General features: G+C 53.1%; 1 protein-coding gene across 7 annotated transcripts; it reads left to right on the top strand.

Moving 5' to 3' along the window:
• The first annotated feature begins 3,503 nt into the window (after nucleotides 1-3,503).
• On the top strand, nucleotides 3,504-27,966 carry KDM8 (lysine demethylase 8). Of its 7 annotated transcripts, XR_006889562.1 has the most exons (9): nucleotides 3,510-3,998; nucleotides 10,087-10,600; nucleotides 12,554-12,720; nucleotides 13,916-14,048; nucleotides 17,194-17,238; nucleotides 20,446-20,595; nucleotides 21,552-21,644; nucleotides 21,738-22,946; nucleotides 26,055-27,966. XR_006889562.1 is itself a non-coding variant. In XM_046668495.1 (8 exons), exons 2-8 carry the CDS (start codon nucleotides 10,106-10,108, stop codon nucleotides 26,118-26,120), a joined length of 1,218 nt encoding a protein of 405 aa, XP_046524451.1. In that variant the 5' UTR covers nucleotides 3,510-3,998; nucleotides 10,087-10,105; the 3' UTR covers nucleotides 26,121-27,966. The 7 variants fall into 7 exon arrangements, 5 of the variants coding, with proteins under 5 accessions (XP_046524453.1, XP_046524451.1, XP_046524449.1 ...); XM_046668495.1 differs by lacking the exon at nucleotides 21,738-22,946 and having other exon boundaries at nucleotides 21,552-21,713; XM_046668493.1 differs by lacking the exon at nucleotides 26,055-27,966 and having other exon boundaries at nucleotides 21,738-23,014.
• The last annotated feature ends 26 nt before the right edge of the window (nucleotides 27,967-27,992 follow it).

The following is a 27,992-nucleotide window of genomic DNA, read 5'->3' on the forward strand; positions in this document are numbered from 1 at the left end:
GGGCAAGCCCCGTGGCCGAGTGGTTAAGTTCCTGTGCTCCACTTCAGCAGTCCAGGGTTTTGCCGGTTCGGATCGCGGGCGCGGACATGGCACTGCTCATCAGGGCATGCTGAGGTGGCATCCCACATGCCACAGCTAGAAGGACCTACAACCAGAATATACAACTACGTATTGGATAGGGGGGTTTGGGGAGAAGAAGAAGGAAAAAAGAAAAGAAAATATTTGCAGTACAAATGAATCAGTGAATGAAAAAAGGGAAACGGTTGTCTTGTGGGTCATTATTACGCCAATACCGGGCACAGTGCTTGACATATATCGTTGAATGAATGAGTGGAGGCTGACAGGTCGTATTATTGGGGCAAAGCAATCAAACAAGATCGTTTGTCTTTCAAGGGCTTAAAAGAGAAAATCTCCTGAGGGAGGGAGGCTAGTAGTGTTTTGTCTATAAGGGAGCAAGGCTTCAGCCTGTCCTGACCAGGATCTTTGGGCTGGGCAGTGGCTCTGTGTGAGAACGCAAAGAAATACTGCTGGAGAGGGGCCTGTGCAGTAGCAGGAGACGGGACCCAGCCCAGCCGTGAGGCTCTGGGTCAGCTTTATGCGGCTTCCAGAACTCTCTACCACCTGCCCCACCAGCCTCCCCAGACATCTGTAAGCCCCAGGGCTGCCTTTCTCAAAATGTAGTTACCTTCTGGAAAGCTAGTGAAAATGCAGAATCCTGCACTTGCCTCCAGAATTACTGAATCAAACTCTCCAGGGGTGGCGGCCAAGAACCTCTTATTCCAAGAAGTTCCACACTGGCCCAGGGGACCCTTGGACAGGGTCCTCTGGAAGGCGGACCTCTGCCAGTAGGCTGGAACATACGGATTCTGGGAGAGACAAGAGAATATGGGGTACAGCTTGAGATGTGCAGCTGTCTCATTAATCCTCACCACCACCTTGGGGCATAGGTTCTCATACCCATTTCACGGAGGAGATGTGAGGCTCAGAGAGGCAGGAAGTGTCCCAGGCTGCCTGACTTCACGTCAGGGACTTTTGGTTTCCATGCCAGTGGAATCTACTCAACAAAATACTTTGTTTTTTCTTCCTAGTCTTTTAAGGTCATTTTAGGCTCACTAGTTCCTTGCTGAGCTGGTGAAAGTCACATGCCGAAGTGGAATGAAGGCACAGAACAGGTAAGTGACCAGCCCTAGGTCACCCAGTGAATTGCTGGAAGAGCCAGTATGTGGGACGTTTTCACACCACCTTTAAGCAATTGGAGTCAATTAAACCTCTCTTCTGCGGCCAAGCTAAATGTTGTTTTCCAGTTGGGAGTTTTGTTTGTATGTGTGTATTTTAAATAAATGTGATAATTAAGCCACAAATGTTCCCAGCACACTTGGATATATTTAAATGATAGGCTCCTGGTCAAATGGAAAAAAATCATGAATGTGGACATAAACGACACCTTTTCTTGGTTTGTCTGGCGCCTTCTGCAGCACTCAAACGGGTCTGCCAGCTCAGTGGCCAATTCCAAGGCTGCCGGCAAGGAGGGGAGGTGGAGGAACTGGCAACGAGCCTCCAGGAAGAGAAACCCCACGGCGAAAGGCTGCGGTTCTCTTCTTTTATGAAAACATTTCACCTGCACCTGTAATTCATCTCAACAAGCCCGTTCTGAAAACACAAACAAGCTGGCAAAAGGGGTGTTTGTCTCTGCCTGGCTGGCAGCGCTCCCTACTCACTGTGAAGGGCCAGAGCCCTATTCCTGGCCATTGTGGAAGAGAATCAGGGGCTCCTGGGTTCGAATCTCCTTTGGCCCTTGCTGTGGGGCCTGTCTGGGCTCCTAGACGCCAAGCGCCCACCTACTGTAGTCTCTGTCTGCCCACTGTCGAATAAAAAGCAAAACCGGCCTTAAGGGTTTGTCAGGGGAGACTTCTGTTTGAAAGGAAGATTGCAAGGGGAGAAGAGGACTATCGCCACTGAGAGAATCCTGTGACCATAAGGTCTGCAAGCGTCTTAAAGGTCAGGCAAAAAGATTCTTTCTTCTATAGTGAGGAGAAAACAAGGCCAGAAAGAACTGGGTGGCAGGACGAAAGGGTGGCACCCTGGGTCAGTAGGTCAGAGAATGTCTTACCCTGAGGCCAGCGTATTCTCAGGAGGGGCTGTCTGCTGGCTCAGGCTGAGGGTGGGCCAAGTTCAGATGCCTGGAGAAAGGGGAGAATTTAACCAAACTTTGGTTAATTTTGTTCCAATTGATCAGTGGGGACAAGCAATTCAGCTAATTATATACGAGGCAAAGAATGGGAACTTGGAGGGTCTGTGACGGCCTTGTCATAGGTAACAAGGGGGCCCTCCATGAGTCTCATCTAAGTCACGCCGGGAAGGGCGGTTCTTTGCAGGAACCTGATTTCTAGAACACAGAAGGGTGAGGGGACTTCGGTTAACCTTCACCGTTTTCCAGGAGCACAGGGCTCACTTAAAACTCATTGTCACCACTCAACTGGGGATGATAATCACGATAAGTTATCTACAATTTTAATACTTTTCAAGTGCTTGGAAAGTGCCAGGCGTGTGGTAAATGCTCAGCACATTCGTGCATCCCATTTACCTGTGAGATCCTTGAGCGGAAGGCTGAGTTTATTTAGGGCGTTTCGTTTGGCGCTGGCTTAGCACCTTGACAGTCTCCTTGTCTGTAAATAAGACATCACAACCTCCACCTCATAGGGCTGTTGAGAGAATTAAATAGGACAGAGGGGTGCAAGCAGCCCAGACCACGGCTGACACATGGCTGGCGACTCTCCCCGACCTAACTGCCTAGGCTTTTCGAGTCCCTTGCTGACGGGGCCTCGCCCTTGGGCTCGGCCTTGGCCAGCCTAGACGAATTTTAGCAAGAATCCTGCTGGGTGCGTCTGGCCAAGATCCCCCCTTGACAGTGATCAACTCCCTACCCTCCACCCTTGACGTCTTATCCCCCTGGCTCACCCACAGCAAACGTCCTGTGGGTCAGGGGAGCGGGACTCCGCTCAGCCCCGCCTTTCCCCTTGACACGCGTCCATCCGTGACCCCCGGCCCGCTCCTCGGCTCGGAATCCCACTTGTCCTCGTTGTACTCCGAGGTGAGGCCCTCTCTCTCCCCTACAGCAGAGCCCCGACTGCACCAGCCCCCTGGATAAGGCCACTCGCCGTCTCTAACAAGCGTCCGGAATAATTTTTCTGTAATACCAGCAAACGAACTCGCCCACCTCTTCTACCCAGACTCCAAGCCCAGCGAGCGCAGAATGGCCCGCCCCGCGCTCCCGAGGGTGCGCCCCGGACCCACGGGCGCCCGGAGCCCAGCGGCGTGCCGCCCGCAGCCGCGCAGGCTCAGCACCTGTGGCTGTCCCCAGGGTCGGGCTCTGGGCCACCTAACTTCCCTAAGGGGCCCCTCTACATCAGGCAGACTGATCATGTGAGCTGCGGGGACTAGATGAACCGGCGGGCCCGAAGTTGCGCAGCACACGAGGCCGCCGCAGCAGGAACCGGCACCCGCGCGGAGAGCCCGAAGGAAAAGCCCGCGCCTCCGCCCTCCCGCCTTCAGGACGCGGCGGGGCGGGGCCGCGGCATCGATCACTCGGCGCTCCTCTCGGCCCTGCCTCGAGATCAGAAGAGCCGGGAGTGATCGATACTCCTCGTGCAAGCCTCTGTCACCGAGCAGCAGAACGCAGGAGGGTTCGAACGGAAAGGAACAAATCGTGGCCGTCCCCGGCCGACTCGACACCGCCCACACGCGAGACAGGTCAGCCAGAGCAACCGGAGGGGGCAGGCCCTCTGGCTCCTTAGAAGCGGAGGGAGGCACGGCACTAAGTTCTCTTACGGCGAGAAGGACGAAAGGACGGCCTCGCGCGTGCGCTTTGGAAAGCCCCGCGGCGGCTCTTCAAAGCAGCGACACCGCGGGGGCCTGGGGAGGGAGAATAGAGCCGGCGCATGCGCTCTGAGATTGCCCTTTAGCTGCTCACAACTCTAGTGCGCGGCCGGGGACAGAAGGTAGGTCTGACGCGTGCGTAGTGCTCCTCTCACTCAGTAATTTGTGTTGCGCATGCGTTAGGCCTGGCTGTTGTGCGCCTGTGCAGTTCTTGTGTCGCCTTACTACAATTCTAGCGCGCTTGCGTAGCTGTTTGTTTCCGCTGTGAGTGTATGGGTTGGTCGCTGCTCCCTGTCTCTCCGCGGCCAGCCGGCTTTTGTCATTGTCCTGGAGCTAGGCCGACTGGAAACGCTTAAGCCATCAGGTCCCGAATATGAGCCGCGAGAAATGAAGCCCCGGGGCAGGCGGCGGGGAGGGACGGGGTGTGAGGCCTTGGCCTGGAGGGTTGGTGTGCGGTCGGAGGAGCCCGCCGCTCCCGAGGGGCCCCGTGCGGCCTGTGCTGGGTCGCCTGGAGGAAGGGAGGGCTGACTCGATGGAGTTCCCTCCGAGCCCCGGCGCCGCCGGCGAGGAAAGTCCTGCTCAGCGGGACGACAGCAAGCCCCGGGCCAGGCGGTGCCGGGTCCCATACTGCGCTGGCGCCCGCGAGGTGGGCTCCCGGGGCTTCCCACGCCTTTCTGGAAAGTTGGATGAGCCTCTCGTTTTGCCCAGTTTTTGTGGAATCCTGCTACAGTAACATAAAATTGAAGAATACAGAGTTGTCAGATAGAGGCGGATACATCCTTGAAGCCACCTGTGGAAGGCCCTCGTGCGCAGCGTGGGGCTCCCAGGATGGCTGTCTCCAGAGGGCAGCCACCCTGAGACCCTCCGGGAATCGGCATGAGACCCTCAGGAGAGCCGTTTTGCCCAGCCCATTGAATGGCTACTCCAGGAGGTGCACTTGGTTTTTAAGATAATGGAAGAGACTTCTGGGATGACTGTGGTGGCTTCCAGGATGGCTTTATCCTTACACCAGCAGGAGCCCACTTGTGCTGTCTCCCAACAGCTAGCCGCGGGCGGGCCAGCTTCCGGAGGATGAGCTGAGTCAGGACCTGTCTGTTCTGCTCTGTGTGTTGCACAACCGCCTGTACTTGGCTCCTCTGTGTGTAACATGACCGACAGGAAGCCTTTGTGAAGTTCACGTGGACTGATGTAGAAAGCCAAGACAGAGGCAATGCGGAGAGGTTGGCTCACGCCACCTTTGTCTGACCCCCTTTCCAGGAAGATCATTTCATACACCAAGAAACGGGACTTGATGTAAGCAGCCAAGACAGGCCTCTGGGAAAGGCTGTTTCATGTTGACCTTCCCTGGAAGCTGTGCCGTGTCGTGAGGCCGGTACATATGGCGTTCCAGAAGGTCAGTTTACAAAGCCAGGACGCAAGACCGCTCAGGCTGTGTCTCTACCTGACACCTCCACCCTCACTCCCTTCAGAAAAAGCCTGTGACCAACAAGAGGTCGTTTAAGGCCAATACCTGGTCGAGCTCTAGGAGGCTGACTTTAAGAGTGAGGCTACAAGGCCACTCAGGCTTTTTTTTTCATGTGGCTTATAATTAGGGGGACCATAGGTCTCAATTGGCATGGAATAACCCCAGTTTATGACTTGTCCAGTCATAATAAATATTCTGTTATTAAATATTTTATATGTATATGTAAGCCCTGAAAGCCACTCACAGCACTCCCAGTATTCAAGTTGTGCAGGAATGAAAGTTCCAAACAGTGAAGAACAGACATTGGAGAAAATGATGAGAATAAAAAACTTGAAAAAGAAAAAGTTATACTTCACCACGGAAAAAAAAAAAAGGCCTATATATAGCATCCTGGTTTGTATGATCAGTTCTCTAGTTAGCTCACCTATACCTGAGCTCCAGAAGGCTGCTTACACGGCCTGCTTGTGCCCTTTGATGGGGCTCTGTCAGGCCAGGTTCAAGACCAGGCAACAGTACCGCTCTGAGAAGCTGTTCCACACAGTTTATACCTCGACTCCTTCCTCCGGAAGGCTGTTTGTTCACTACAACCTTTTATAACAGGCAATTCAGTGAGGAACTCTGGGAAACCAATCAATAAAGCCAGGCCACAAGGCTGCGCGGGCTCATGCCTGCCTCTGGAAATCACTTGAGACAGTTATCAGGAAGACTTTTCGTCGGGCCGATGCACAGGGAATGCAGGAAGCCAGGCCGTGAGGCCGTCTAGAAAGGCAGTTCCATGTTGCCTGCCCATCCCTGGCCTTCACTGGAAGGCCGTATGACGTCGTCGGTTGTGTGAAGGCCGCTGCTTACAGCCCACGTGAGGCCAGCTTCCCTGGAAGACAGCTTCGTACAGCCGACAGGAAGGTGTTCCACCCTGCCCAGAGAAGGCCCTGCCTCCCCCAAGGCCAGTTCTCCTGGCTGACAGGGACTGGCGAGGAGCTGCTTCCGGGAGGGTTGATGGATGAAACAAACACGTCTTTCCTGGCGCTATAAAGACACCATGGAAGATTAGTTTGCAAATGTAAGACGAGGTCTGAGGTTCACCTTGGCCTCAGACAAGGGCCCAATATTGTAAGGGAGCCTGTTTTTGAAACAGGTCCTGAGGCCACTTGGGGAGACTGTTTGGTATGGTGGGATGTGGCTCCTCCCCCGAAGGCTGTTATAGGGCGACTATTTAAAAGGCCAAATCATGAAAGGTTCTTGGAAGCCTGTGGAACCAGGCCGTGAGATTACTCCGATGGGTCATGGCCAGCATGCCACCTCAGCCTGTAATGCTTCATACTGCCAACATGAGGCCCTCTGGGAGGCTAGTGTCTTAAGATCCAATCGTGAGGCCCTTTGAGAGGCCATTTTAAGTGGCCAATACAGAGGCAATCTGAAAAACCATTTTGAAACCGGGAACTCACAGCTCTCCTGAAGCTCCCACGTCTGGAAGACTGTCGTGCAGTGTCAACTGAGCATCTGTGAAGGCCTTTTTATAAGGCCATTCACTGGGGAACTGGATTAAAAATGTTCCTTGTACAGCCAACTTGAGGCCGTCTCTCCCAGAAGGCTATTTCACGTGGCCATCTGCATGAGGCCATCTCCAAGGCCAGTTTGCAAAGCAGCACATAGGCCACCTTAGGAGGCTGGTTTGTGGAGACCAAACATGAGACCACCCTGGGAGGCCATTTTGTGAAGCAGCACACGAGGCCGCCTTTCCAGGTGGGCTTTGCAAGGCCTTTGTGAGCTCTGTGTGGGTCCGGTTTGTAGGGTCACCCTGAGAGGCCAGTTTACAAAGTCCATAATCTGCATCCCTGGGAACCTTTATAGTTTATAGCCCATTTAAAACCCTCTGGGAGGCTGTTTCTAAGGCCACTAAGAGACCAATTTACAAAGCTGGCACATAAGGCCCCAGTGGAAGTCATTTTTATAGTAAGGCGAATAAGTGGTCTTCTGGGAGGCCTTTTCCTAGGCCCTCGTGAGAAGCCAGGATATAAGGCCTCTGAGGTCTTTTGGACGCTTGAGATGAGACTTCTCAATGTTGCTTTATGAGACGTGTGAATCACTCTGAGAGGAGGAGCCGTGAAGCCACCCTGGGAGGCCAGTGGATGGGTGCACGTGCTGTTTTGTGCGTGGCTAGTGGATGAGACCACGCTGAAAGGTTGGACCGTGAAGCTCTCTAAGAAGGCTGTTAATGAAGCCAATACAAGACCTTAGGGAGCTCGAGATAGAAATCATCCTGGCAGGCTAGGCCAGGCCACTCGGGCCCTCTGAGTCCCATCATTCACTGAGCCAACTGGGAACCAGGGACTAAGCTAGGATACAACAGTCCAACTAGCTTCTTCATCAGCAAAATGGGGGGGTGGGGCGGGGGTTGTGGGGAAAATGACCACATACATCTCTATCTACTTCACAATATTGTGAGGAACAAGTAAAATTAAAGGAAGGGGAATGGTTGGGAAATCATGCTGTAGACTGTAGAACAGAGAACAACTCTAAATTATTGCTTTCACTTTAGGACAGGCCTTGGAAGAGGTACTTCAAAAAAGTAACAACTGAAAAAGCCATGTCCTTTCCTTATGTGAAGTGATAGGGTTTTCTCTTGTAGAATGGGAATAGTAACTCCTTCCTCAGAGTTTTCTTGAGAATAAAGCAGCCCGTGTGTCCAGCTTCGTCTCGTGCTGTCTTGAGATCTTGTGGCTCAGTTCCTTCGTCTATAAGATCATGGATTTGAGGGCCAGACTGCCTGAGTTTTTGTTTGATTGCTGGGAAAGATTCACTCTGAGCTAACATCTGTTGCCAATCTTCCCCTCTCTCTCTTTTTTTTTCCCCTCCTAAAGCCCCAGGACATGGTTGTGTATTCTAGTTCTTCTGTGTGAGCCGCCACCACAGCATGGCTGCTGACAGACAGTGGTGTGGTTCCATGCCCCAGAACCAAACCTGGGCTGCCGAAGAGAGCACGCCAACCTGTAAACACTAGGCCATCAGGCCTGCCTCCAGACTGCCGGAGTTTTAAATCTCTGCTCCACCTCTTACTAGCTGAATTGCTTTGGGCAAATCATTTAACTTCTCTACTTTGCTTTCCTTATCTGTAAAATGGGGATGATAATAACTTGGGAGTTTCTGTAAGAATTAAAAGCATGATGCATAAAGTGTTTAGAGCATTCCTGGCTTACAGTAAACGCTTTTTAAGCATGGTCTCAGCTTCATAGGGTCATTGTGAGGATTAAATGAGGTAATCCATGTAATGTTTTCAGTATTCTGACTGCTGTTATTGTCATTCCTGAGCTAGGGGGAAAATGAGCTAAAATGGAGCCTGGGGGCCAGTCTGGTGGCACAGAGGTTAAGTTCGCACATTTGGCGACCCAGGGTTTGCCGGTTCGGATCCTGGGTGTGGACATGGCACCACTTGTCAAGCCATGCTGTGGCAGGTGTCCCACATATAAAGTAGAGGAAGATGGGCACGGATGTTAGCTCAGGGCCAATCTTCCTCAGCAAAAAGAGGAGGATTGGCAGCAAATGTTAGCTCAGGGCTCATCTTCCTAAAAAAAAAATAAAATGGAGCCCAGAGATAGGGATGAGATTATCCAGCCTACTTTCAAAAACATATTTCTAGTGTTCTTAATATATCTTTGCTTTCCTATCTACTGCTGACTTCTTCATACACATTAGAGCTAAAGGAAGCCATGCTTTCTCCTCCTGGTCTTTAGTGTAAATTATAGTTGAGTCCCAGGGTGTCCAGGAAATCTGGATAGGGTGTTTATTAGTTATCTATTGCTGCATAACAAATCACCATAAACTTAGTGGCTTAAAACAACACACATTTATCATCTCAGTTTCTGTGGGTCAAGAGTCTCGGTGTGGCTTAGCTGGGTCCTATGCATCAGGATCTTTCACACGGCTCCAGTTATGGTGTCAGTCAGGACCAAGTTCTCATCTGAAGGCTCAACAGGACAAGGGTCTGAACTCCGGTGGTTGTTGGCAGAATTCAGTTCCTGGAGGGCTGTTGGACTGAGGGCTTGAGTTCTTAGCTTACTGTTGTCTTAAGCCATCCTCCATTCTTTGCCATATGGGCCACGTTGGCTGCTTGCTTCATCAGGGCGTCACAACCAAGGAGGCAATAGTCTTCTTGGGCCAGGCCCTGAAGATACAGTGGCGACCTCAGACGGGGGCCCCTGCAGAGGTTATGCCCAGTAGAGAAGACCTTTGTTGAAGAATCATTATGGATGAGATGTGCGTTACAGAGGACAAGTATAGGGAGCTGTGGGAACTTAGGCCCAAGTCTCTCTGCGTGGTCTCACTCTCTTTTCTTTTTTTTTAGATTTTGTTATTTTTTTTATTATTTTTTTTCCTTCTTCTCCCCAAAGCCCCCCAGTACGTAGTTGTATATTTTAGTTGTGGGTCCTTCTAGTTGTGGCATGTGGGATGCCTCCTCAGCATGGCCTGACGAAGCCCAGGTTCCCAACGGGTGAAACCCTGGGCCACCGAAGCAGAGCGCGCAAACTTAACCACTTGGCCTTGGGGCTGGCCCCTTGGTTTTTTTTTTTTAGGAAAGTACTTTATATATGTTTTAAATCTGAGTGGTTGTCATTTGAGCCACTGGATATCATCACAGATCTAGCTTCTCCCCTCCCCTGAGTTTTATTTTATAAAAATCTACAATTATACATATTTAGGTGTACAACATGGTATTTTGCTGTAACTTTTATTTCTTCCTCCACCACTACTCATCAGACTGAGCCGATGGCAGAAGATATCAACCGAGACCCCCTGGCAGGAACGGGTGCTCTGTGGGAGGCCCTCCTGGCACTCCTGCCCCGCACTAAAGAAGAACTGAAGTTGGACCTCAGTGAGAAGGTGGAGAGGAGCGTAGTGATGCTGCTACAGGAAGCCACTGAGCTCTTCTATGGGGGCCGAAGGAGTGAGTGTCTGCAGACCAGTGAGGCAGTCCTCGACTATTCCTGGGAGAAACTCAACACAGGGCCTTGGCAAGACGTGGACAAAGACTGGCGTCGGGTTTATGCCTTTGGCTGCCTTCTGAAAGCTGCATGTCTGTGCGAGGCATCTGAGGATGCTACCACTGTGGCTGCAGCCCTGAAAGTCTGTGACATGGGCCTGCTGATGGGGGCGGCCATCCTTGGGGACATCCTCATTAAAGTCGCTGCCATCCTCCAGACTCACCTTCTCTCGAGAAAAAGGCCTGCCCAGGGCCCAACCCAGGAGCAGCCCAGCACAAAGGTATCTGGGTGGGATGGTTACTGACCACACCTAACATAATCCAACACGCCTGATGTTTTTGGAATTAACGAGTCATCTCTCCCCTGGGGTGAGGCCTTGTGGCCTGCCAACCTCTGGCTGAAAGTAGCATCTCCATTGATTTGGAAATGGAACAGCTCAGTTTCTTTTCTCAGTTTTTTTTTTTTTTTTTTTCCAGTTTCTGCAAAAGTAGTACCCTTTTGGGAGAGAGGGAGGGTGGAAGCTTTGTGGCTTCTGAGAAACAGTCAAAGGGATCGTGTGGGCGAGAGCTGCAGCCCGCTGTAGCCCAGCTCTTTGAGCTTTCCCTTGGTCAGCTGGTCGAGGTGTCACCCGCTTTTCTGGCTGCCTGTCTCTGTGCTACTGAGTTGGAGTGAGATGCTAGAACTAGCTTTCTTCTGTTCACGGGGCTGATCGGTCTGCCCTTGAGATACCCACATGTGTCCTTACTGGTACCTAAGTGCACGTGCCCAAAAAACCCGACAGACACTGAGGCCGACACTGCGAAGGCTTCAAAGCCCAGAGCTGACACGCAGCCCTCACTACGCTCCTCTGGGAAAGTCTGTTCACAAGGAGGAAGTGGATCTATTAAACGTGTGGGAAGATGTTCAACCTCACTCTGGTCAAAAAATGATGCAAAAACAGTGAAGCAGCCATTTTTGGCTATGAAGTTATCAAACAAGGCTTTGTACAATACCCATTGTTGCCAAGGGTGCCGGGGGCCAAGGGCATGGTGTGTCGGCTGACCTTTTAGAGGGCAGGGCAGACATGCAGATCAAGGGACAGATACCTGTCCCTTTTGACCCAGGGGTTGCACTGCCCTTTCCCAGCAAAATCTGTCCCAAGGGGAAATGGTGGCTTCATGCCCACGCTGGGCTCCTGGTGTGGGTGGTGTTAAGTAGTGTGTGTAGCTGGGGGCGAGAGCTCAGGCTTTGGAATCAGCCTGCCTGGGTTCGCGTTCCCGCACTGACATGCACTGCCTGAGTTGAGTAAGGGTCTTGGCCCTTCCGTTCCCCCTGCCTGTAGGGTGGGCTTTGCTCAGCAGCTTTATTGAGCGCCAGCTGTGGCCCAGATGTACAGAAGGGCCTGGACCTTGTCCTCCTGGATCTACATTCCAGTGAGGTGGTGGGAAAGGCAGGAAAGCTTCACATAGGGTGGTCGGGGCAGGCCTCTTGGGGAGGGAGTATGTGGAAGTAAAGGCCCACCGTAGAGGCTGTGACAGTGCAAAGAAAAGGCCAGGGTGAGGCCTGGTGCATCGCCTGCAGGAAAGCGTGTTCGCCGCCGCTGCGCAAAGGTCAAGGACTGGTCGGGGTCCAGCAGTGGGGAGCAGAGGGGGCTGACGTGGGCTGGGCAGGAGTCCTGGTCCTTCACACCCGAGATCTTGTCTCCCTAGTTTAACAGATGAGGAAACTGAGGCTCAGAGATAGTAACTTGTGCAGGTCACTCAGTGGGGAGATGGTTAAGTAAATTATGATGCAACCACTCACAAGACATTGCGAGGAACGTGGAAACTGCTTTAGGTAAGTTACTGGATGAAAGAGGCAGACTTGCGTATTCATCATGTACATTACTACCAGTGGATCAGAGATATGGATGTGTAAAAGATGGGAAAGAAACATGGTAGAGAGAGAATACTTTTATGTTAGATGGTGGAGTTGGGAATAGTAAGTTCTCTTCCATTGCAGAATTTCTGTGAAAGCCGTGTATTACTTTTATAATTGAAGAATATTTTAAATGAACTAGTAAGGAAAAAAACACCTTGATATCATGAGGAGTAAATAGTAGTGGTAGCAGGAGTAATAATGATTGAAAAAATTTACTATTATTATTATTAATGATACTAAGCAATCCTAGCAGTGATGCAAATTCCTAGTAGAATGCTTCAAATTTTGACTTTCTCTGGTTGTTACCATTTTGTTTTGTTTTGATTTTAAACAGAAAGCAAGGAATGAGCATGTTTCAATTCCAGATATGAAGTCGGAGAGAACAGTGCCCCGGCTCCACTGTCCGTCGCTGCAGTATTTCAGGAAGCATTTCTTGGTTCCGGAGAGGCCCGTGATCCTGGAAGGCGTGGCCGACCACTGGCCGTGCATGAAGAAGTGGAGGTGAGCAGCTGCTGAGGGCGGTGGGGCTCCTCTTCCCACTTGAGCATTCTCGAAGTCTCCCTGGATTCCTCCCCGTCTTCCCCAGTCAGTGCAGCCTCACGGGCACTGCACTGCCAGCCTCTAGGATGGATTGCCAGGGGGTAAACAAGAATTGGAAGTACTCTGCTCTGAATTTAGGCCAAAGGTTATCAGATTCCTCCCCTCTACAGTTTGCTTGCCCTAAGCACTTAGTGCTTAAGTGCTTAATGAGTGCTTAAGTGGCAGTGTCATGTTAGGCCTATGATGCAGTTTCGCAGGATCTTAGGAATTCTGTGGACTTTCTCAGGGGCCCTGAAATACGAACCCAAGGGACAGCTGCCTCCCCCTCCGTGGGGCTCCATGGGCTCTTGTGTTTGCTCCCTCCTCACATCTGCTTCTCGTCCTTCCTCAGATTCGTGGTGGGGCCATCAGATCAGGCAGCTGGCCAGTGGCCGTAATGCCACAGCTGTGCGTAGTTCTGGACATGAGAAGGCGTATCTCGGGAAGGTGGTGGTTCTGTGCAGGGAGTGGTTCCCGCTGACACTTGTGTGAGGAGGAATTCCCATTGTAGGCACCATCACCCCAGCAAACATTCATTGTGTGTTTTGCTACGTACCAGGCATGTTACATTTTTACTACATACCAGGTGCCAAGAAAGGCCCTTGACGCGTTTTCTTTCTCTTTATCCTCTCTGATTCCCATGGGTCAGGCACTGTCATCACCCCCATTTCACAAATGGCAAACAAGGGCGCAGAGAGGTTAAGTAACTTGCTAAAGGTCCCCTGGTCTGTAGCATGCAGGGCCTGGACCACCAGAGTTCAGAATACAGGCACTTCATCACCCACTGTACTGTCCACCATTTGCTCCAAGAAGGTTTTTGAGGTTAGTGACAAGGTGAGCAAAGAGAGAAGTTGGCAAGCAGGGAACTAGAGCTGCCCAGCAAGAACTGTAACAAACCAGATTTTCTGGATCTATCTGCAAAGCTGAAGGGCATCAGGAGGGTAAGTAACCTCACCTCTCTGTGCCTCAGTTTCCTCGTCAAGGCAGTGGGGGAAGACAGCAGACCGCCTCGTGAGGTTGTGACGATGGGAGGAAACCAGTGTAAAGCACATTTAGCAGAGCGCCCAAGAAGGCTTACCAAAAATGATGAAAGTGACAATACCTGTTTTTCTGATAGTTTGGAGTATATCCAAGAAGTGGCTGGCTGCCGGACTGTCCCAGTGGAAGTCGGTTCCAGGTACACGGACGAAGAGTGGTCCCAGACACTCATGACGGTCAATGAGTTCATCAGCAAATACATTGTTGACGAGGTGTGTCATTTGATTCCTTTCTGACTTACGAGGGAGAGAACACATGACACTTGGGCAAGTAATCTCGATGCGGTGCACTGGGAGGTTTAGGAGGAGTCATTCTTTGTGGGCTTGTGGTCAGTAGGCTGACCAGAGTGAGCAAGGCAGGCCGGTGGGTGGGCAGGACATGAGGGACTCATTTCAGGTCTTTTTTTTGGTACAGTTCAGCGTTTTTTTAGTGTATTCATAAGCTTGTGAAACCATCAGCAGTATCTAATTCCAGAACATTTTCATCACTTCCAAAGAAACCCCGTACTCATTGGTAGTCACTTCCCATTCCCCCTTCCCCCTATCTCCAGGCAGCCACTAATTTGCTTTCTGTTTCTATGGATTTGCCAATTCTGGACGTTCCATATAAATGGAATCATACAATATGTGACCTTCTGTGTCTGGATTCTTTCATTTAGCATAATGTTTTAAAGGTTCATCCATGTTGTAGCATTTATCAGTTCTGTACTTTGTGCCTTATTATGGCTGAATAATATTCCATTGTATGGATATACCACATTTTTTAATCCATCAGTTGATAGCCATCTGGGTCGTATCCACTTTTTGACTGGTGTGAACATTCAGGTCTGAGTGTTTGTGTGGACACATGTTTTCATTTCTCTTAGGTATATCCTAGGAATGCAACTGCTGGGTCAGATGGTAACTCTGGGTTTGAGCTTTTGGGGGACTGCCAGACTGTTTTCCAAAGTAGCTGCACCATTTTATCGTTTCACATTCTTTTTTATTTTAAAGATTGGCACCCGGGCTAACAACTGTTGCCAATCTTTTTTTTTTTTTTCCTCCTTTATCTCCCCAAACCCCCCTGTACATAGTTGTGTATCTTAGTTGCAGGTCCTTCTAGTTGCGGGATGCGGGACGCCGCCTCAACGTAGCCTGATGAGCGGTGCCATGTCTGCGCCCAGGATCCGAACCCTGGGCCGCTGCAGCGGAGCGCGCGAACTTAACCACTCGGCCACGGAGCCGGCCCCCTCATTTCACATTCTTAACAGCAAGGGCAGTGGGTGGCTTCCTCTTCCTGAGACGAGGGTGGCAGAGAATGTAGATTGTGCCTCACCATTCCTATAGGTTGGGAACAATGGAAGCCTGTAAGTGGGTGCACAGACCCTTAGCAGGAGAGGATGACCACCCAGCGTCTATGGTCCCAGCCACCTTTCCTGGCCCCAAGAGCCGAATCCTTCACAAGGTGTGAGAATTTAGCATCTGTGGTTTGCAACTCTTCTACATACTCCCCAACAACCCACACCCCACGGCAGCCCCAGGCCCCGCCACCCTAAAGTTCTGATCAGATTCAGTCATGGGGCTGCTGCGACCAAGGGTCCAGGTCGGTGACCATGCTGGCTGACTGTTTCTCCTGTGTTGTGACTGTGGACTCCTGAGGGACCACCCAGAGTGCCCCCCATCTCTTTCCCTCCCGAATTTCCAGCCTCCTCCACAGGCACTCCGTGTAGCTCCACTAGCCATGGCCTCCTCCGTCAGTGGCCTCCTCCATCAGTGCTCACAGACGCCGTTCCATTCCTGCTTCTCCTGCACTCCTCCCCTCCCCTTGCTTCCAATCAGTTCTCTGTCCCCCGGAGGCCTGGAGAAGGGAGCCGTGGACTAGAGATGCACCACGTTGCCACGTTCACCTTTGCCTGTGGGAATAAACCTGGCTGGAGAGGTCTCGTGCTGTCTCCCTCTGCCTGCTGGAAGAAGCCTGGTTCCCAGAGCAGAGGGGAGTAACCAAGGGCTGTTTTCAGAGTGGGCAGGAAGGTGGGCTTTGGATTCAGGCTGAACAGAATTGGCTCCAGCACTGCCCCTTGCTGGCTGTGTGGCCTGGGCTGGTTACCTAGCCTCTTGGATCCTCAGTGCCCTGACTTTTGGTTGGCTAAGGTTAGTTGGGATTAGTTAGAGGTCACTAACACCTATTTCGTACTGTCTTGGTGAGAGTAAAACACCTCGAACTCTATAGCACAGCGTGGTCAGTGCTGAGTTAAGGTAAGTGCTCAGTGTCCTCCGGGCCAGAACATCTGTGAGGGCAGAGATCGCATCAGATCCGGCCGTGCCCAGGGCATAGCACAGGGTCTGGCATTTTGTAAACTCAGAATGTTTGTCAGAAGAGGAAATGAAGGAGAGGGATGGACAGATGGAGACATCCTCAAGGAATCCTAGAGAGGAACCATCATCTGCTTCAACACTGCTTTAGCCTCAGATAAAGCCCCTAGACCAAAGCCGACTGGGCTCTGGCAGAGCTGGGGCCCGCGTCCCGCCCGCTCCGCCCCAGTCTGACCCTTACAGTGGCCCTCAGCCGTCTTCAAAGAGCCCCTCAGGCACTGTGGAGCCCAGTTTGTAAAGCATGGATCTTTTCACCCATCTTATTGGCAAAAATTTTCACAGAATGCTAACCTCCAGTGCAAAGATGTAGGAAAATCAGCACTCACGTTAATTGCTGCTAAGAGTATAAATGGCTTAACTTTTGGGAAAATAACCTGGCAGATGCTATCAAAAGTGCACGTACTCCTTGACTCAGTTCTACTTTTAGAAGCACATAAATCTAAGGACGAGATTATTAGGCTGTTTATTGAAACACTGGCAAAACAGCCTGAATGTCTGCCAGCAGGGGGTGGTTGAATTCCTCATGATGGATCCTGTCTATAAAACAAGTCTCTGGCAGAAGAATGGTCAGTATGTATGTACTGGCCTGAAGAGACATGCATGATGTATCATTAAGTGAAAAAAGCAGATTTCAAAGTAATACGTATAGTATGATTCCATTTTTAGTAAATCCTCCTGTGTGTGCAGCCCCTTCATTTCTCATGTGAGGAAACAGCCCTGGGGCACAGGTGACCCAGTCGGGGCCCCTCAGTGGCAGAAGCAGCACTGGATCCTGAATCTCCCCATCAGCCCAGTCCTCGAGAGGGTGCTGATCGCGTTAGCGCCTGGGTCAGAGGAGGGGGACCCCACAGGACGGACTGGGGGGCCCTCGCGGGTGGCAGCCCAGGGCTGGGGTGGGGCACACCGGGTCCTGAGGGCCAACTAAACAATAGCAGCCTGTGGAGGGTATCCACCATGACTCACCAGCCTTTCTGTGTTGTTGCTCTGGTCTTCTCCTGTGCATTAGCCGAGGGACGTGGGGTACCTTGCTCAGCACCAGCTCTTTGACCAGGTGAGTCTGAGCCCACGCTCCACTGTCCTTCACCCTCTCGCCTTCCCTTGCCATCCTTCCTGGGCTCTGACCGCCGAGGGCAGGAAAGGGCATGGCAGCCTCGTGTCCTTCCCGCTGGGGCTGCTCCCTGCGGTGAGCTGGGAGGGGCCCTCGGCATTGTCCTGTTCCCTCCTCGCCAGTGGGCAGTAGGAGAGGTGGCGAGGCCACTAGGCCTAAGAGGCTTAGTGTGGTAAGTCCAGGGCCCCAGGACTGGGGCAGGGGGATGAGGAGGCCACAAGCATCAGGGTGGCCCCAAGGGATGGAGTCAGAGGTCCAGATGTGGTCAGAACTGAGGAATGAGTTCTGGGGATCCAGGGGAGGGTGGTGGAAAGAGGGAGTCACTGGCTTCCCTGAGGCAGTTCTCTGGGCAGGTCCTGGTTCTGTTCTTACCACATCTCAGTTGTCCGCTCGTGAGGCTGGCTCCCCATGCCTGGGCCTGTGCACTTCTGGCAGGGGCCAGTTTCGATTTCTCTGGGTACCCAGCCCTGGCTGGCCAGATGGAAGACCCTCAGGACAGACGGGTTGAAGACCAAAAGAGGAGGGGGACTCAGGCTGGAGCTGAGAGGAATAGGGGGCTCCACGAGGCCGGAGGCAGGGGGACACACTCCCAGTGAGGCGCAGAGGGCAGAGTAGAACGAGCCCCATGTACAGCCTTGAGGGTTTGTTCAGAAGAGCAGAGCAAAGAGGAGAACGGGGAGGCTGCGGCCAACTGGGGAGGTTCATGAAGGCCAGGCCAAGAACTCAGATTTGTCTGGAAGACAGCAAGGAGCCCTGGGAGGTTTGGGGCAGGTGGTTTTCTTGGAAGAGCCCAGCAGGAGTGCCAGGGTGCTTGCAGGGAGAGTGCCCGGGGGCAGGAAGGGAGAGGAAGCTGCAGCGAGCAGAAGTGCTGCTCTGGCTCTTTGTCTTGCACAAATCAGCCCCTGAGTAGACACCATCAGAGCAGCGCCCTGGACCAGCACTGGCGTCCCTGGGAGATTTTAGAAGTGCAGGCGCGATCCCAGGCCCCACCCAGAGCCACTGCATCAGAATCGCCTGTCACCCAGGGCCCAGGCTCCACCCGTCCAACACGGAGCTCATGGGCTCGTGGTCGCTCAGGACGGCCTGGCTTGTGGGAACTGAGAAAATCAGGATGCGTGCTGATTGACAGGATGGTCTTGGCTGTGTTGAAAATGGACAGGAGGAAATGGCACAAAAAATTAGCAGTGATTGTCGGGGGTGGGGGGAGCGGCGAGGAGGGGTTTTTTCCCTTCTTTTTTCTGCAGTTTCCAGATCATCTATAACGAGTATGTATAAGGAGAAAAAATAGGCTATTGTTAAATGCAAACAAAATGAGAACAAAGTGAAGTGTGGCAGGAATCAGATGGCGTTCTGCATTTTCACGCTGTCTTGTTAGGAAGAGGGCTGGTGCTGGAGGAGCAATGCAACTATCCGGCTTTCTCTCCGCCCCTCCCCTCGTCCCACCCTGCTCCGTGCTTGGCGTGTGGCTGGGTTGTGACCACCATGACCGTGCGCGGTGGGGACCCTGCCCGACGCGGCCTTCTTTGTAGGCCCCTCTGCACCAAGCCCAGGGCTCAGCCCTGGTACAGGGACAGAGAAGACCTCCTCGCTCCTCTGCCCAGTGGACCTGAAAACCAGACACATCAGATGGTGATGAGTGCCTGAAAGAAAATAAAAGTCGCTGGCTGGGGTAGGAGAGCCAGCTGTTTAGCTCAGTGGTTAGGGAAGGTCTCTCAGGGAGGCAACATATGGCAGTGGCTAGCCATGCGAGGAGACGAGAGCAGTGGCGTGCCAGCCAGGAGAGCAACAGGAGTGAACTTTCACCTTCAAGGGGCGGATGAGTTCAGCACGGGGTGCATAAGGGGAGGGCAGATGGGGCCAGGAGGGAGGTCGGGGCTAGGTGAGAAAGGATGGGTTTCCTAACGTGGTGGGAAACGGTGGAGGGCTGTGTTTCCAGGACGCGGGTGGCCACTTTCTGGAGATGGACTGGAGGTGGGCAGATGTGGAGGCAGGGAGACCATTAGGAGGTCCAGGGAGAGCTGAGGTCCGTGCAAGTGCAGAGGTTTAGGAGGTGTGTGAACTGCTGGCTCCTGACACGGGTAGATATGTGGAGGTTGAGGGAAAGGGAGCCGTCAAAGAAGACTTTTAGATTTGGGACCCAAACGTCTCGTTGGATGAGCTGGTGCATCCAGGGGGACTTCACTGGGGTGGTTTCGGCCAGGCCAGGGACACCCACGGGGAGCTCAGCAGGAATGCCCAGGGAGGGCAGCGCTTGGCGGGAGGCCAGGACAGGGCTGGGTGCTCCGACAGAGGAGCAGAGCACAAGCTCACTTCCAACAGCGTCCAAGGCTGAGCGCTTTTGAAGCCTTCTACATGGTGCCACGTTGCCATCTACATAGTTTTACCTGTTGATGCCACCAGCAGCCCTGCGTGACTCTGCTCCTTTCACGGCAGCCTCACCACCACTGGGCATTACTGTTTTGTCAGTTTGCTAATTGGATTATCGGGAAATGATGACATGAATTCAGATGTCTTTGCTAATGGGACTGAAACCCTTATATCTAATTCATTTTTAGGTCTTCTCTGGTTTTTGTCCTTTAATTAGTCGTGTAACTTATGTTTTGAGAGCTTAGTGTCTTCCTTATTATTTTGTATGAACTTCGTACATTAACCCTCATTTACCACAGTTAGTTCAAATAAGTTTCCTACTTTATTAGTCTTAATTAACTTATTTAAAATGTACAATTGTGATTTCTTTACCGTTAGTAACTTTTGAAAATTCTTCCCCTCCAGAGACGTGATGAACACTCAATCCATCTTCTTCTTGTTTTTCTTTAATTTGATTTTCTAAAATATTTAACTCTTTAGAAAATCATAATCTGGTTTACTTTTAAGTACGAAATAGTGGTATCAGGTTTTAAAAATGGGAACAAATATAAAATGCATATGACATGGAAATAAATCTGAAAATAAAATTATAATTCTTCCCTAGTAACTATATATTTATTTTTTAATTGATTTTTAGACTTCTATACAATAAAATGTGGATACAGTCATATTATTACACAAGACCGTGTATTTGGCCCTTCTGTCAGACGGTCAGTTGACTTCTAGGCTGGTGTGTCCCACAACCCTGGTCTCAACCTTCCATGTCTGCTCTGACACTCACAGATCCCGGAGCTGAAGCAAGACATCAGCATCCCTGATTACTGCTGCCTGGGCGACGGGGAGGAAGACGAGATCACCATTAACGCCTGGTTTGGTCCCCAGGGCACGGTCTCCCCACTGCATCAGGACCCCCAGCAAAACCTCCTAGTCCAGGTCGGAGTTGCTGCCGAACATCGGCTTCCCCGCCTCCTGGTCCAGCCTGTGGCCTGGCCACATTATCTACATTGAAACACCAGGCAAATGAATCACCGACAGGGATGTGGATAGAAATGGTCCCAGGCCTTGGACTGGGGCCGTCTCCCTAGTGGGGCTGATTCCAGAAGTGGTTTCTGGATCCTCTGGGATCCCAGCCGCCTCCCTCGGGCAGAACAGGGCCAGGGCACCATCTTGGGATGGAGTGAGCGCCCTTAGGGCTGCCTCTCCTCTGCCCTCCCCCTGTGTGCCATTCCTCAGCCAGGCCAGCTTCTGCCTGCCAGACCCTCTCTCCAAGTGCAGAGAGGCTTCTCAGCCGTCTGATGAGACCCAGACAGAGGAGCCTGGGGGTTTGCTGCATGGGGAGGGCATCTGTTGTAAATTCACCTTATTTTTCGTAGGCAGAGAGGTCACCAAATGAGAACATGCTCCCAGCCAAGCAGACCAGTCCACAGAGGCAGTAGAGAGGCTGAGAGCTGAGGCTCGGGAGCCAGACTGTCTGGTGTGAACACCAGCTCTGTCATCTCTAAGCTTTGTGAACATGGGCGACTCGCTTAACCTCTCTGTACCTCAGTTTCCTCATCTGTCAAATGGGGCTGACGACAAAGCACCTCGGGGCGGTTTTGAGGATCAGAGTTAATATACATAGAGCACTTAAACAGTCGTTGCCACGGCCAGGTGCTTAACTCTTAACTACAGAAATGAAGTTACTGATTCCTAATATATTTGGAGGAAAAATAAGCTTGGCACTCTAAGCAGGTGTGTGGTGGGGATGGAGCAGACCAGGTGTAGGGAACAGCATGTGGAAAGGCACAGAGAGGCGAGGGAGGATGTTGGGTTCAGGCACCTGCAGGCAGTGCGGGGCAGCGGGGGGAGACGAGGGCATCAGTTGACTGATGGGGTCACTCTCTCCCCAGGTGATTGGGAGGAAATACATCCGGCTGTATTCCCCACAGGAGTCAGAGGCCTTATATCCTCATGATACGCACCTTCTTCATAACACAAGCCAGGTGGGCGTGCGGGGGACCCAGTGTGACATGGCAGATTCTCCCCCACCCCATCCTGTCTCTGGAGACCAGGTAGGTGACTTGTGTTTTCCTCAGGTTGACGTGGAGCATCCCGACTTGGAGAAGTTCCCCCAGTTTGCCGAGGCCCCATTCCTGTCCTGCATCCTTTCTCCTGGAGAGGTCCTGTTTATCCCTGTGAAATACTGGCATTATGTGCGGGCCCTGGATTTGAGCTTCTCAGTCAGCTTTTGGTGGTCGTAGCCAGGCTGGAAGAGGGAAGGGCTGATGTGTGTGCAGCATTGTGGAGTCACACATTTGCTGCGCTGGGCCTGGAATCGAGACCACTGATTGAGCCTGTGCCCTGAGGAAGCCCTCTGTGGGGCCTGAGCTCGGGCTCTAGGCAGACACAGGGCGAGGAGCACCCAGGCAGGGGCCTGCTCCAGCCCAGGTGTGTGGCAGAGGCAGGCGGGCAAGACTCCAGAAGGACATTCAGGCCCACAACCCACGTGGAGACTCGTGGACTCTGAGGTTGGCTGCCTGGATTCACACCTGGCCCCATCACTTAATTGCTGTGTGGTTTGGGGCAAGAAATGTCACCGTGTGTCTCTCCAGCAGGCAAACAGAGCAGCGGCAGGGCCTCACCACAGAGGGTTCGCGAGGCGGTGCGTCGGCAGAGCGCTCCACAGTGCCAGCTGCTGTCACTGAGCTGAGTAACTAGGGTGATGGTTACATACTTTTCTGTCATGACTGGGCCTGTCAGGACAGCCACAACCTACAGACTCTGGAGAGAGGTGGACGTGGCTGCGGTCACAGGGGAGGGTCCTTCTCTGCTTGCTCAGCTCAGACCTCTGCTGGGCAGTGGGAGTCTTGGGGGGACTTCTGCCGTTGTCCTCACTGAAGTGTAGCCTGCCTGCAGAGAGATCCGTGGATCTTCTAGCCTGAGGAATTTGCCGCCGTACCCCTCCCTGTGACCTGTGCCCGAGTGCGGAAACAGAACCCCCACCGGCCCCGAGAAGGCCTGCTCCTGCCCCTCAGTGTCTGCACCCCGCAAGGGTCAGCACTCTCCAGAAGAGGGTTTCAGGCCCGAAGAGACCCAGGCGTCCGGCTCTCCATGAGCGTGTTTGTTTTGTTTGTGTTTGACCAAGACGACTTTCCCCAGCCCTGGACTGGAGACGGCAGGCTAACTCCAACAGCTGCTCGGAGGAGCCCCCGTCCCCCACTGGCTGCAAGAATCACAAATTGGCGGACATTGTTTTTGCTGTTGTCTGAGTTTTGACAACATTCATCACACTAAGTGACCATGAGGTAAAAAAAAAAGTACAATCTAATACTCAAAAAAATGCAGGTTAAAACAAAGATATGCCCTAAATTAGCAAAGACGTTTAAAACTCTCATGCTCGGCGTCAAGGAGGGTGGGATGTCCTGACGGCGGGAGTTAGGCTTGGCAGAATTTGAACAGAAATCAACAACCTTAAACACACACACCTTTGGGTCTGGTGATCCCACTTCTGGAAGTCCCCCCTAATGGAATATCAGGAAGATGAGCACGGATGTCTGTACACAGATGACCATCATGGCATCATTTGTAATAGCAAGTGTATGGGAAAAACACTCTGGTTTTTCTTTACACTACACACGGTGCTCTGAATACTGCTAGCACTTCTGGTCACCAAATGTGTTTGTGTGTGTGTGTGTGTGTGTGTGAGGGGGCCTTCCCCACAACAAGCAATTCTGTGACACCAGCTGGGTGTCTCACAATTGAACTCAATTCTGACACCTTCTCCCTAGACAGTGGCACATCCCACAGGTTAAGGGTTCCGTCCTACAAGACTGTTCTGGGACAGGCAGCTTACGGGGCACCAGAGAGATAACAGAACGCCCCCAGTCCTCGGGGAGTGGGCAGTCTCAGAGGAGAGCGCGACACGTCAGCAGCGATCAGTGTACTGGCCATGGGGAATGCTGCAGGTGGTGGAAGCCATGCGAGATGACCACATGGTGGAAGGATGGGACAAGGGAAGTAGAGGCCAGAGCTGGATCTGGAAGGCCACCCAGGAATTGCTGAGGAGACAGGGAGAGTGGGCCTGGAAGCAGAGGGGAACAGCTGAGCGGGACTGCAGGAGGCCAGGATGAGGGAAGTGGTACAGGATGAGATGGAAGGTGTGGCAAGTGTCTAGATCCTGCAGGCCCTGACCCCCACGTGGGCTGGGACTCAGTTGTGATAGGAACGAAGCTCATACCAGTTTAAGCAAAAACAACAAAACAGCCATCAGCTCCCTGGCCGGGTGGCGGGGGAGGCGGGGCTCACAGATGTGCAGGAAGAGCTGTGCAAGGAAGCCCAGGTCAGGCTTCCACCCTGCAGGCTTCTGTCCCTCCCTGGCTACCTGGGCTCTGCTGGGCTGGCCTTGGTTCCTTCTTTTCCCTCTTGCAGGTAGCCTTTCCCCCCAGGGGAGAAGATGGCCCCAGCTGGTCAACTCTACATCCTCCCAGCACCAGGACCCACACACTCAGAAACCCCAGGGAATCTTCTGGGACCCATGCCCAAGGGGCAACCCATGGTGGGGAGGGGGGCCTGATCTGATTGGTTTGGCCTGGCTCACAGGGCCACCCCCCTGGGTAACTAGAAGGGGGATGGGAAAGCATTGATAGGCAACTGAAACCCGCTACTCATGTCCTCTGTAACCAGGCCAAGGAATTTGAACTTGAACATGTAGGTCTTAGGCTTCAGTTTTGAGCAGACCCTCAGAATATGAATTGAGGAAGCTGACTGTTGGCAGGGAAGAGAACAGGCTGACCATGACACTTGCAGGGAGGCTGTGGGACTTCCCCAGCGAGTGAGCTGGGGGTGGGCAGTGGGCGCGGAGCACAGGGACAAATGTGAGAGGTGCTTAGAAGGTGGAAAGGAGGGCTCTGTGAGCACCTGCTTGTGAGGAGACTGTTTATTCCCCTATCTGGCATTGTTAATGGTTATTTACCTAATTTTTCATGTGGAGAATTTACACCAGACATCAACGCCGCTTAAGGTAGTGAAGCATAAAATAGGAACGCCACCAAGCCTAGAACGTTCGCCATTTATGGAACAGCGGCTGCCTGGCTGCAGAGGAGCCATAACACGGGGGCCCGCGTGCATAACTCACAGCCCTTCCCCAGCCTTCCCCGAGGGACAGCCGTGGCTCCAGCTGCCGCCAGTGGCCCAGCCTTTACGAGCCCATCTATCCAGCTGGCGGGTCCCACTCCCGCTCTGGGCCGCTGCTAAAGAAAAGCCATTCACGTGTTATGCAGTGATTCTGAAGTTAGGGATAGAGGAAATGTTCAAACATGATCTGGAGGCCTGACTGCAGGCAAATGCCCCTTGTGTGAAGGGAGGACGGTGTCAGATGCAATCTTTCTATGCCCTCTGCCAAGGCTCCAGTGCTGCTGGGAATCCCAGCTGGAGGGATGGCTTTAGCTCTGAGGAACGCGGACTGAAGGCAGCTTGGAGTGCAAGTGCCACCCAGCTGTCCACACAGCCAAGGAGAGGTGCGAGCACGAGGCCCCATCAGAGCCATGGAGAGGTCTGTTCAATGCCAGGTCCTCTGCTAGACACGGCACGGCGCTGAGCCTGTTGAGGGCCCTGCTGTCGTCATGGTGTGTCATGCTCTCTTGGGGGGGTGGAGAGATGTGCACATAATGATGAGTGCTATGAAGGCAACAGAGCAGGGTAACAGGTCAGAACATGTCAACAGGGGATGGGTTGGTGGGGACATGACTTTTTGATAGTTAACATTTGAAGAGAAGCCTGAATGACCAGGAGTCCAGATTTGGCCATGAGATTGAGGAAGGTGGGCCCAAGAGCAGGCGCAACAGCCCCGAGGCAGGAGAGCCTTGCCTCAGGAGAGAGGAAGGGGCCAGTGCGGCTGGAGCAGAGGGAGCTGGGAGAAGGGGGAGGGGGTGTTGGCAGGGCCTGGAGAGGCGAGGTCTGACCATGCTGCTGTGTGGGAAGGGCCTGGACGGGGGAAGACGGGAAACCGGAAGACTGAGTGTCACTGGTTCAGTGAGTAATTCTGGAGTGACAGGGGCATCACTGGGGAGCAGAGGATGACCGACTGTGCAGGGAGGAGGGGCACAAAGGCCTTGAGTGCCAGACAGGGACTTCAGAATTTTGTGTAAGGGTTTTGGTTGGGCTGTGCCAAGGAGTCCTCAGGAAGTTCTCGGTACCAACACAGGGGAGACTGGTAGCAAGAGGGCCAGTGTCCCCAGCGGCAAGGTGCTCAGAGCTTCCTGGGGCCCAGCTGGGACTTGCCTGCACCTGCACGGTTTGACCCTACCTCCGTGACCGCAAACCACTCCCCAGACAGGCAAGAAGCTGGCTGCCCTCCTGATTGCGGGGTGCTGGTTTGCTTCCGGCCCCTTAGCATCCCTTCTCTCTTCTTCCAGAACAGCATTTTGGAGAATCCCTTCCCCTGGGGCTGCAGCCTTGGCGGGTGCGCAGTGGAAGGATGAAGGAAACTGCTGGAGTTGATCTAGGGGGGCAGCAGCGCACACTGTGACTGGGGAACAGGTCTTTCTGCCAGAACCCCCAAGTCCAAGGTCCGTCTTTTCTAGGCTGCTTCTCCTGCCTTTGTCATGTCGACAAGCTTCCTCACACCCTTCTAAGAAGCCCATTCTCTGGTGAAGCTGGCTGGGGACGGTTTCCTGTGCTTGCCTGACACACTACAGCCCTTGCCACCCAGTTAGGGACACCCACAGCCCTTCATCAGTGGGCTTGTGTCTGCCTTCAGGGGCTGGCTCCAGAGGCTTCAGTGAAAGCCTGGGAGGTGGGCAGAGGGCTCGGAACAGGCCTGCGGCTGGAGGGTCAGCGCCCCCCAGCAAGGGTCGTGCATTCACTACGTCCTAGGCGCCTGCTCCGTGCTGGGTTATGGAGTAAACCAGGCAGAGTGGCCCTGCCTGCATGGGTGGAGGCCACCCTGCCCATTGGTGCCCACAGCTCATTCCCCTCTGCCTGGGAATAGCACCTTCAGTTTGCTTAGGGGAACCCCTCACCCTCAGCCACACGGCTTTGGAGGGGCTCCCTAGCCCTGCTCAGAGGTGAGCCCTGAGGAGCCAATGTCAAGTGGACTATTCCCATCGCCACCTCCATACGTACCCAGGTTGGAGCTGTAAGCCCTGAGCATGTTGCCAGGGCAGGGGCCACTGAATGAGACTTGCCCCTCTCCTGACGCCCGTGGGCAGGGTGTGTGAGGCCTGCAAGTACAGCAGCCATTTTGCTACCACAAAGAAAGTGGCTTAGATTTTTTGGGAGACCATCTCATAGGCCCCAAGCATGAGGCCAGCTCAATGGCAACAGAGCAGAGACAGAAGTATGGATGCTGGTGACATCACTGGAACCACTAGGTCAAGCCTCTCCTGAAGGACCCCCTCTGGCCAAGTCCTTCCTTGTTTAAGCCAGTTGGAGTTGGATTTTCTGCCATGACCAAAAGGGTCCTGCCTGACACTGGGCTGGAAGAGAGACAGGGAGACAAGAAATTAAAATAGCAGGGCAAGTGTGACCATCAAGGAAGTACAGGGAGGTGGGAGACCAGGAGCTGGAAGTGGTGATAGCCTAGCCAAGATCTAAAGGGTGGACAGGTGTTAGCTGGCAGAGGCAGGAGGCAAGAGGGGAGAGCATGCAGGCAGAGGGAACAATGTGTGCAAAGGCCTAGAGGTGAGAACAGGATGTCTCGTTCCAGGACTGAAAGAAACACTGTAGCCTGAGGAGGCGAAAGGGGAGAGGCAGTGAGATGCGCAGGGGCCTCACCATCTGGCCTTGTGAACCCTGCGTGTCGAGACCTGAGCCTGTGTGCAGTGGTGGCCACCAGGGTCTTCAGCGGGGGCGCGCCGTGCTGACTGGCATGGTGGGAAGATGACTGTGGTGGAAAAGACTGGAGCAGGCAGGCAGGCTGGAGCCAGGAGCAGTGGGAGCTGCTGCAGAGGTGGAGGGGAGACATGGCCTAGGGCAGCGACTGAGGGCCATCTGGCAGGTGGACTGCAAGGGATCTGGACACTGGTGTGATGCAGGAGGGCCAGGGAGGAGGAGACATCAGGCTGACTCCCTGGCTCTGGCAGGGGCAGCTGATGGGCGGGGCTGCCAGTCACCAAGCAGGGGCAGAGGGCCAGTGAGGAGAGCACAGCTCCAGTCCAGCCTGCCAGCCTTGTGCCCACAGGCCAACTGCATCTGGGGCCAGAGCAGGTTCAGGACTGTGGGGCGTTGGGGAGGCCAAGGCCAAGGCTCTCACAAGTCCAGGTTGGGCTGGCCAGCATCGATGGGACAAGTGACCCAGGCTGAGCACTGAAGGCAAGGCTGCCCTGAGCCAGTCCTGTGCAGGAGGAGCTCTG

This window comes from Equus quagga, chromosome 7 (assembly GCF_021613505.1).
Source record: "Equus quagga isolate Etosha38 chromosome 7, UCLA_HA_Equagga_1.0, whole genome shotgun sequence".
Classification (NCBI taxonomy): Eukaryota; Metazoa; Chordata; class Mammalia; order Perissodactyla; family Equidae; genus Equus; species Equus quagga.

Coding starts and splice junctions, on each gene's coding strand:
- KDM8 (XM_046668493.1), top strand. CDS start 10,106: ATGGCAGAAGATATCAACCGAGACCCCCTGGCAGGAACGGGTGCTCTG. Junction 20,596..21,551: donor AGCAAAACCTCCTAGTCCAG/GTCGGAGTTGCT, acceptor CTCTCTCCCCAG/GTGATTGGGAGGAAATACAT. Junction 21,645..21,737: donor TTCTTCATAACACAAGCCAG/GTGGGCGTGCGG, acceptor TGTTTTCCTCAG/GTTGACGTGGAGCATCCCGA.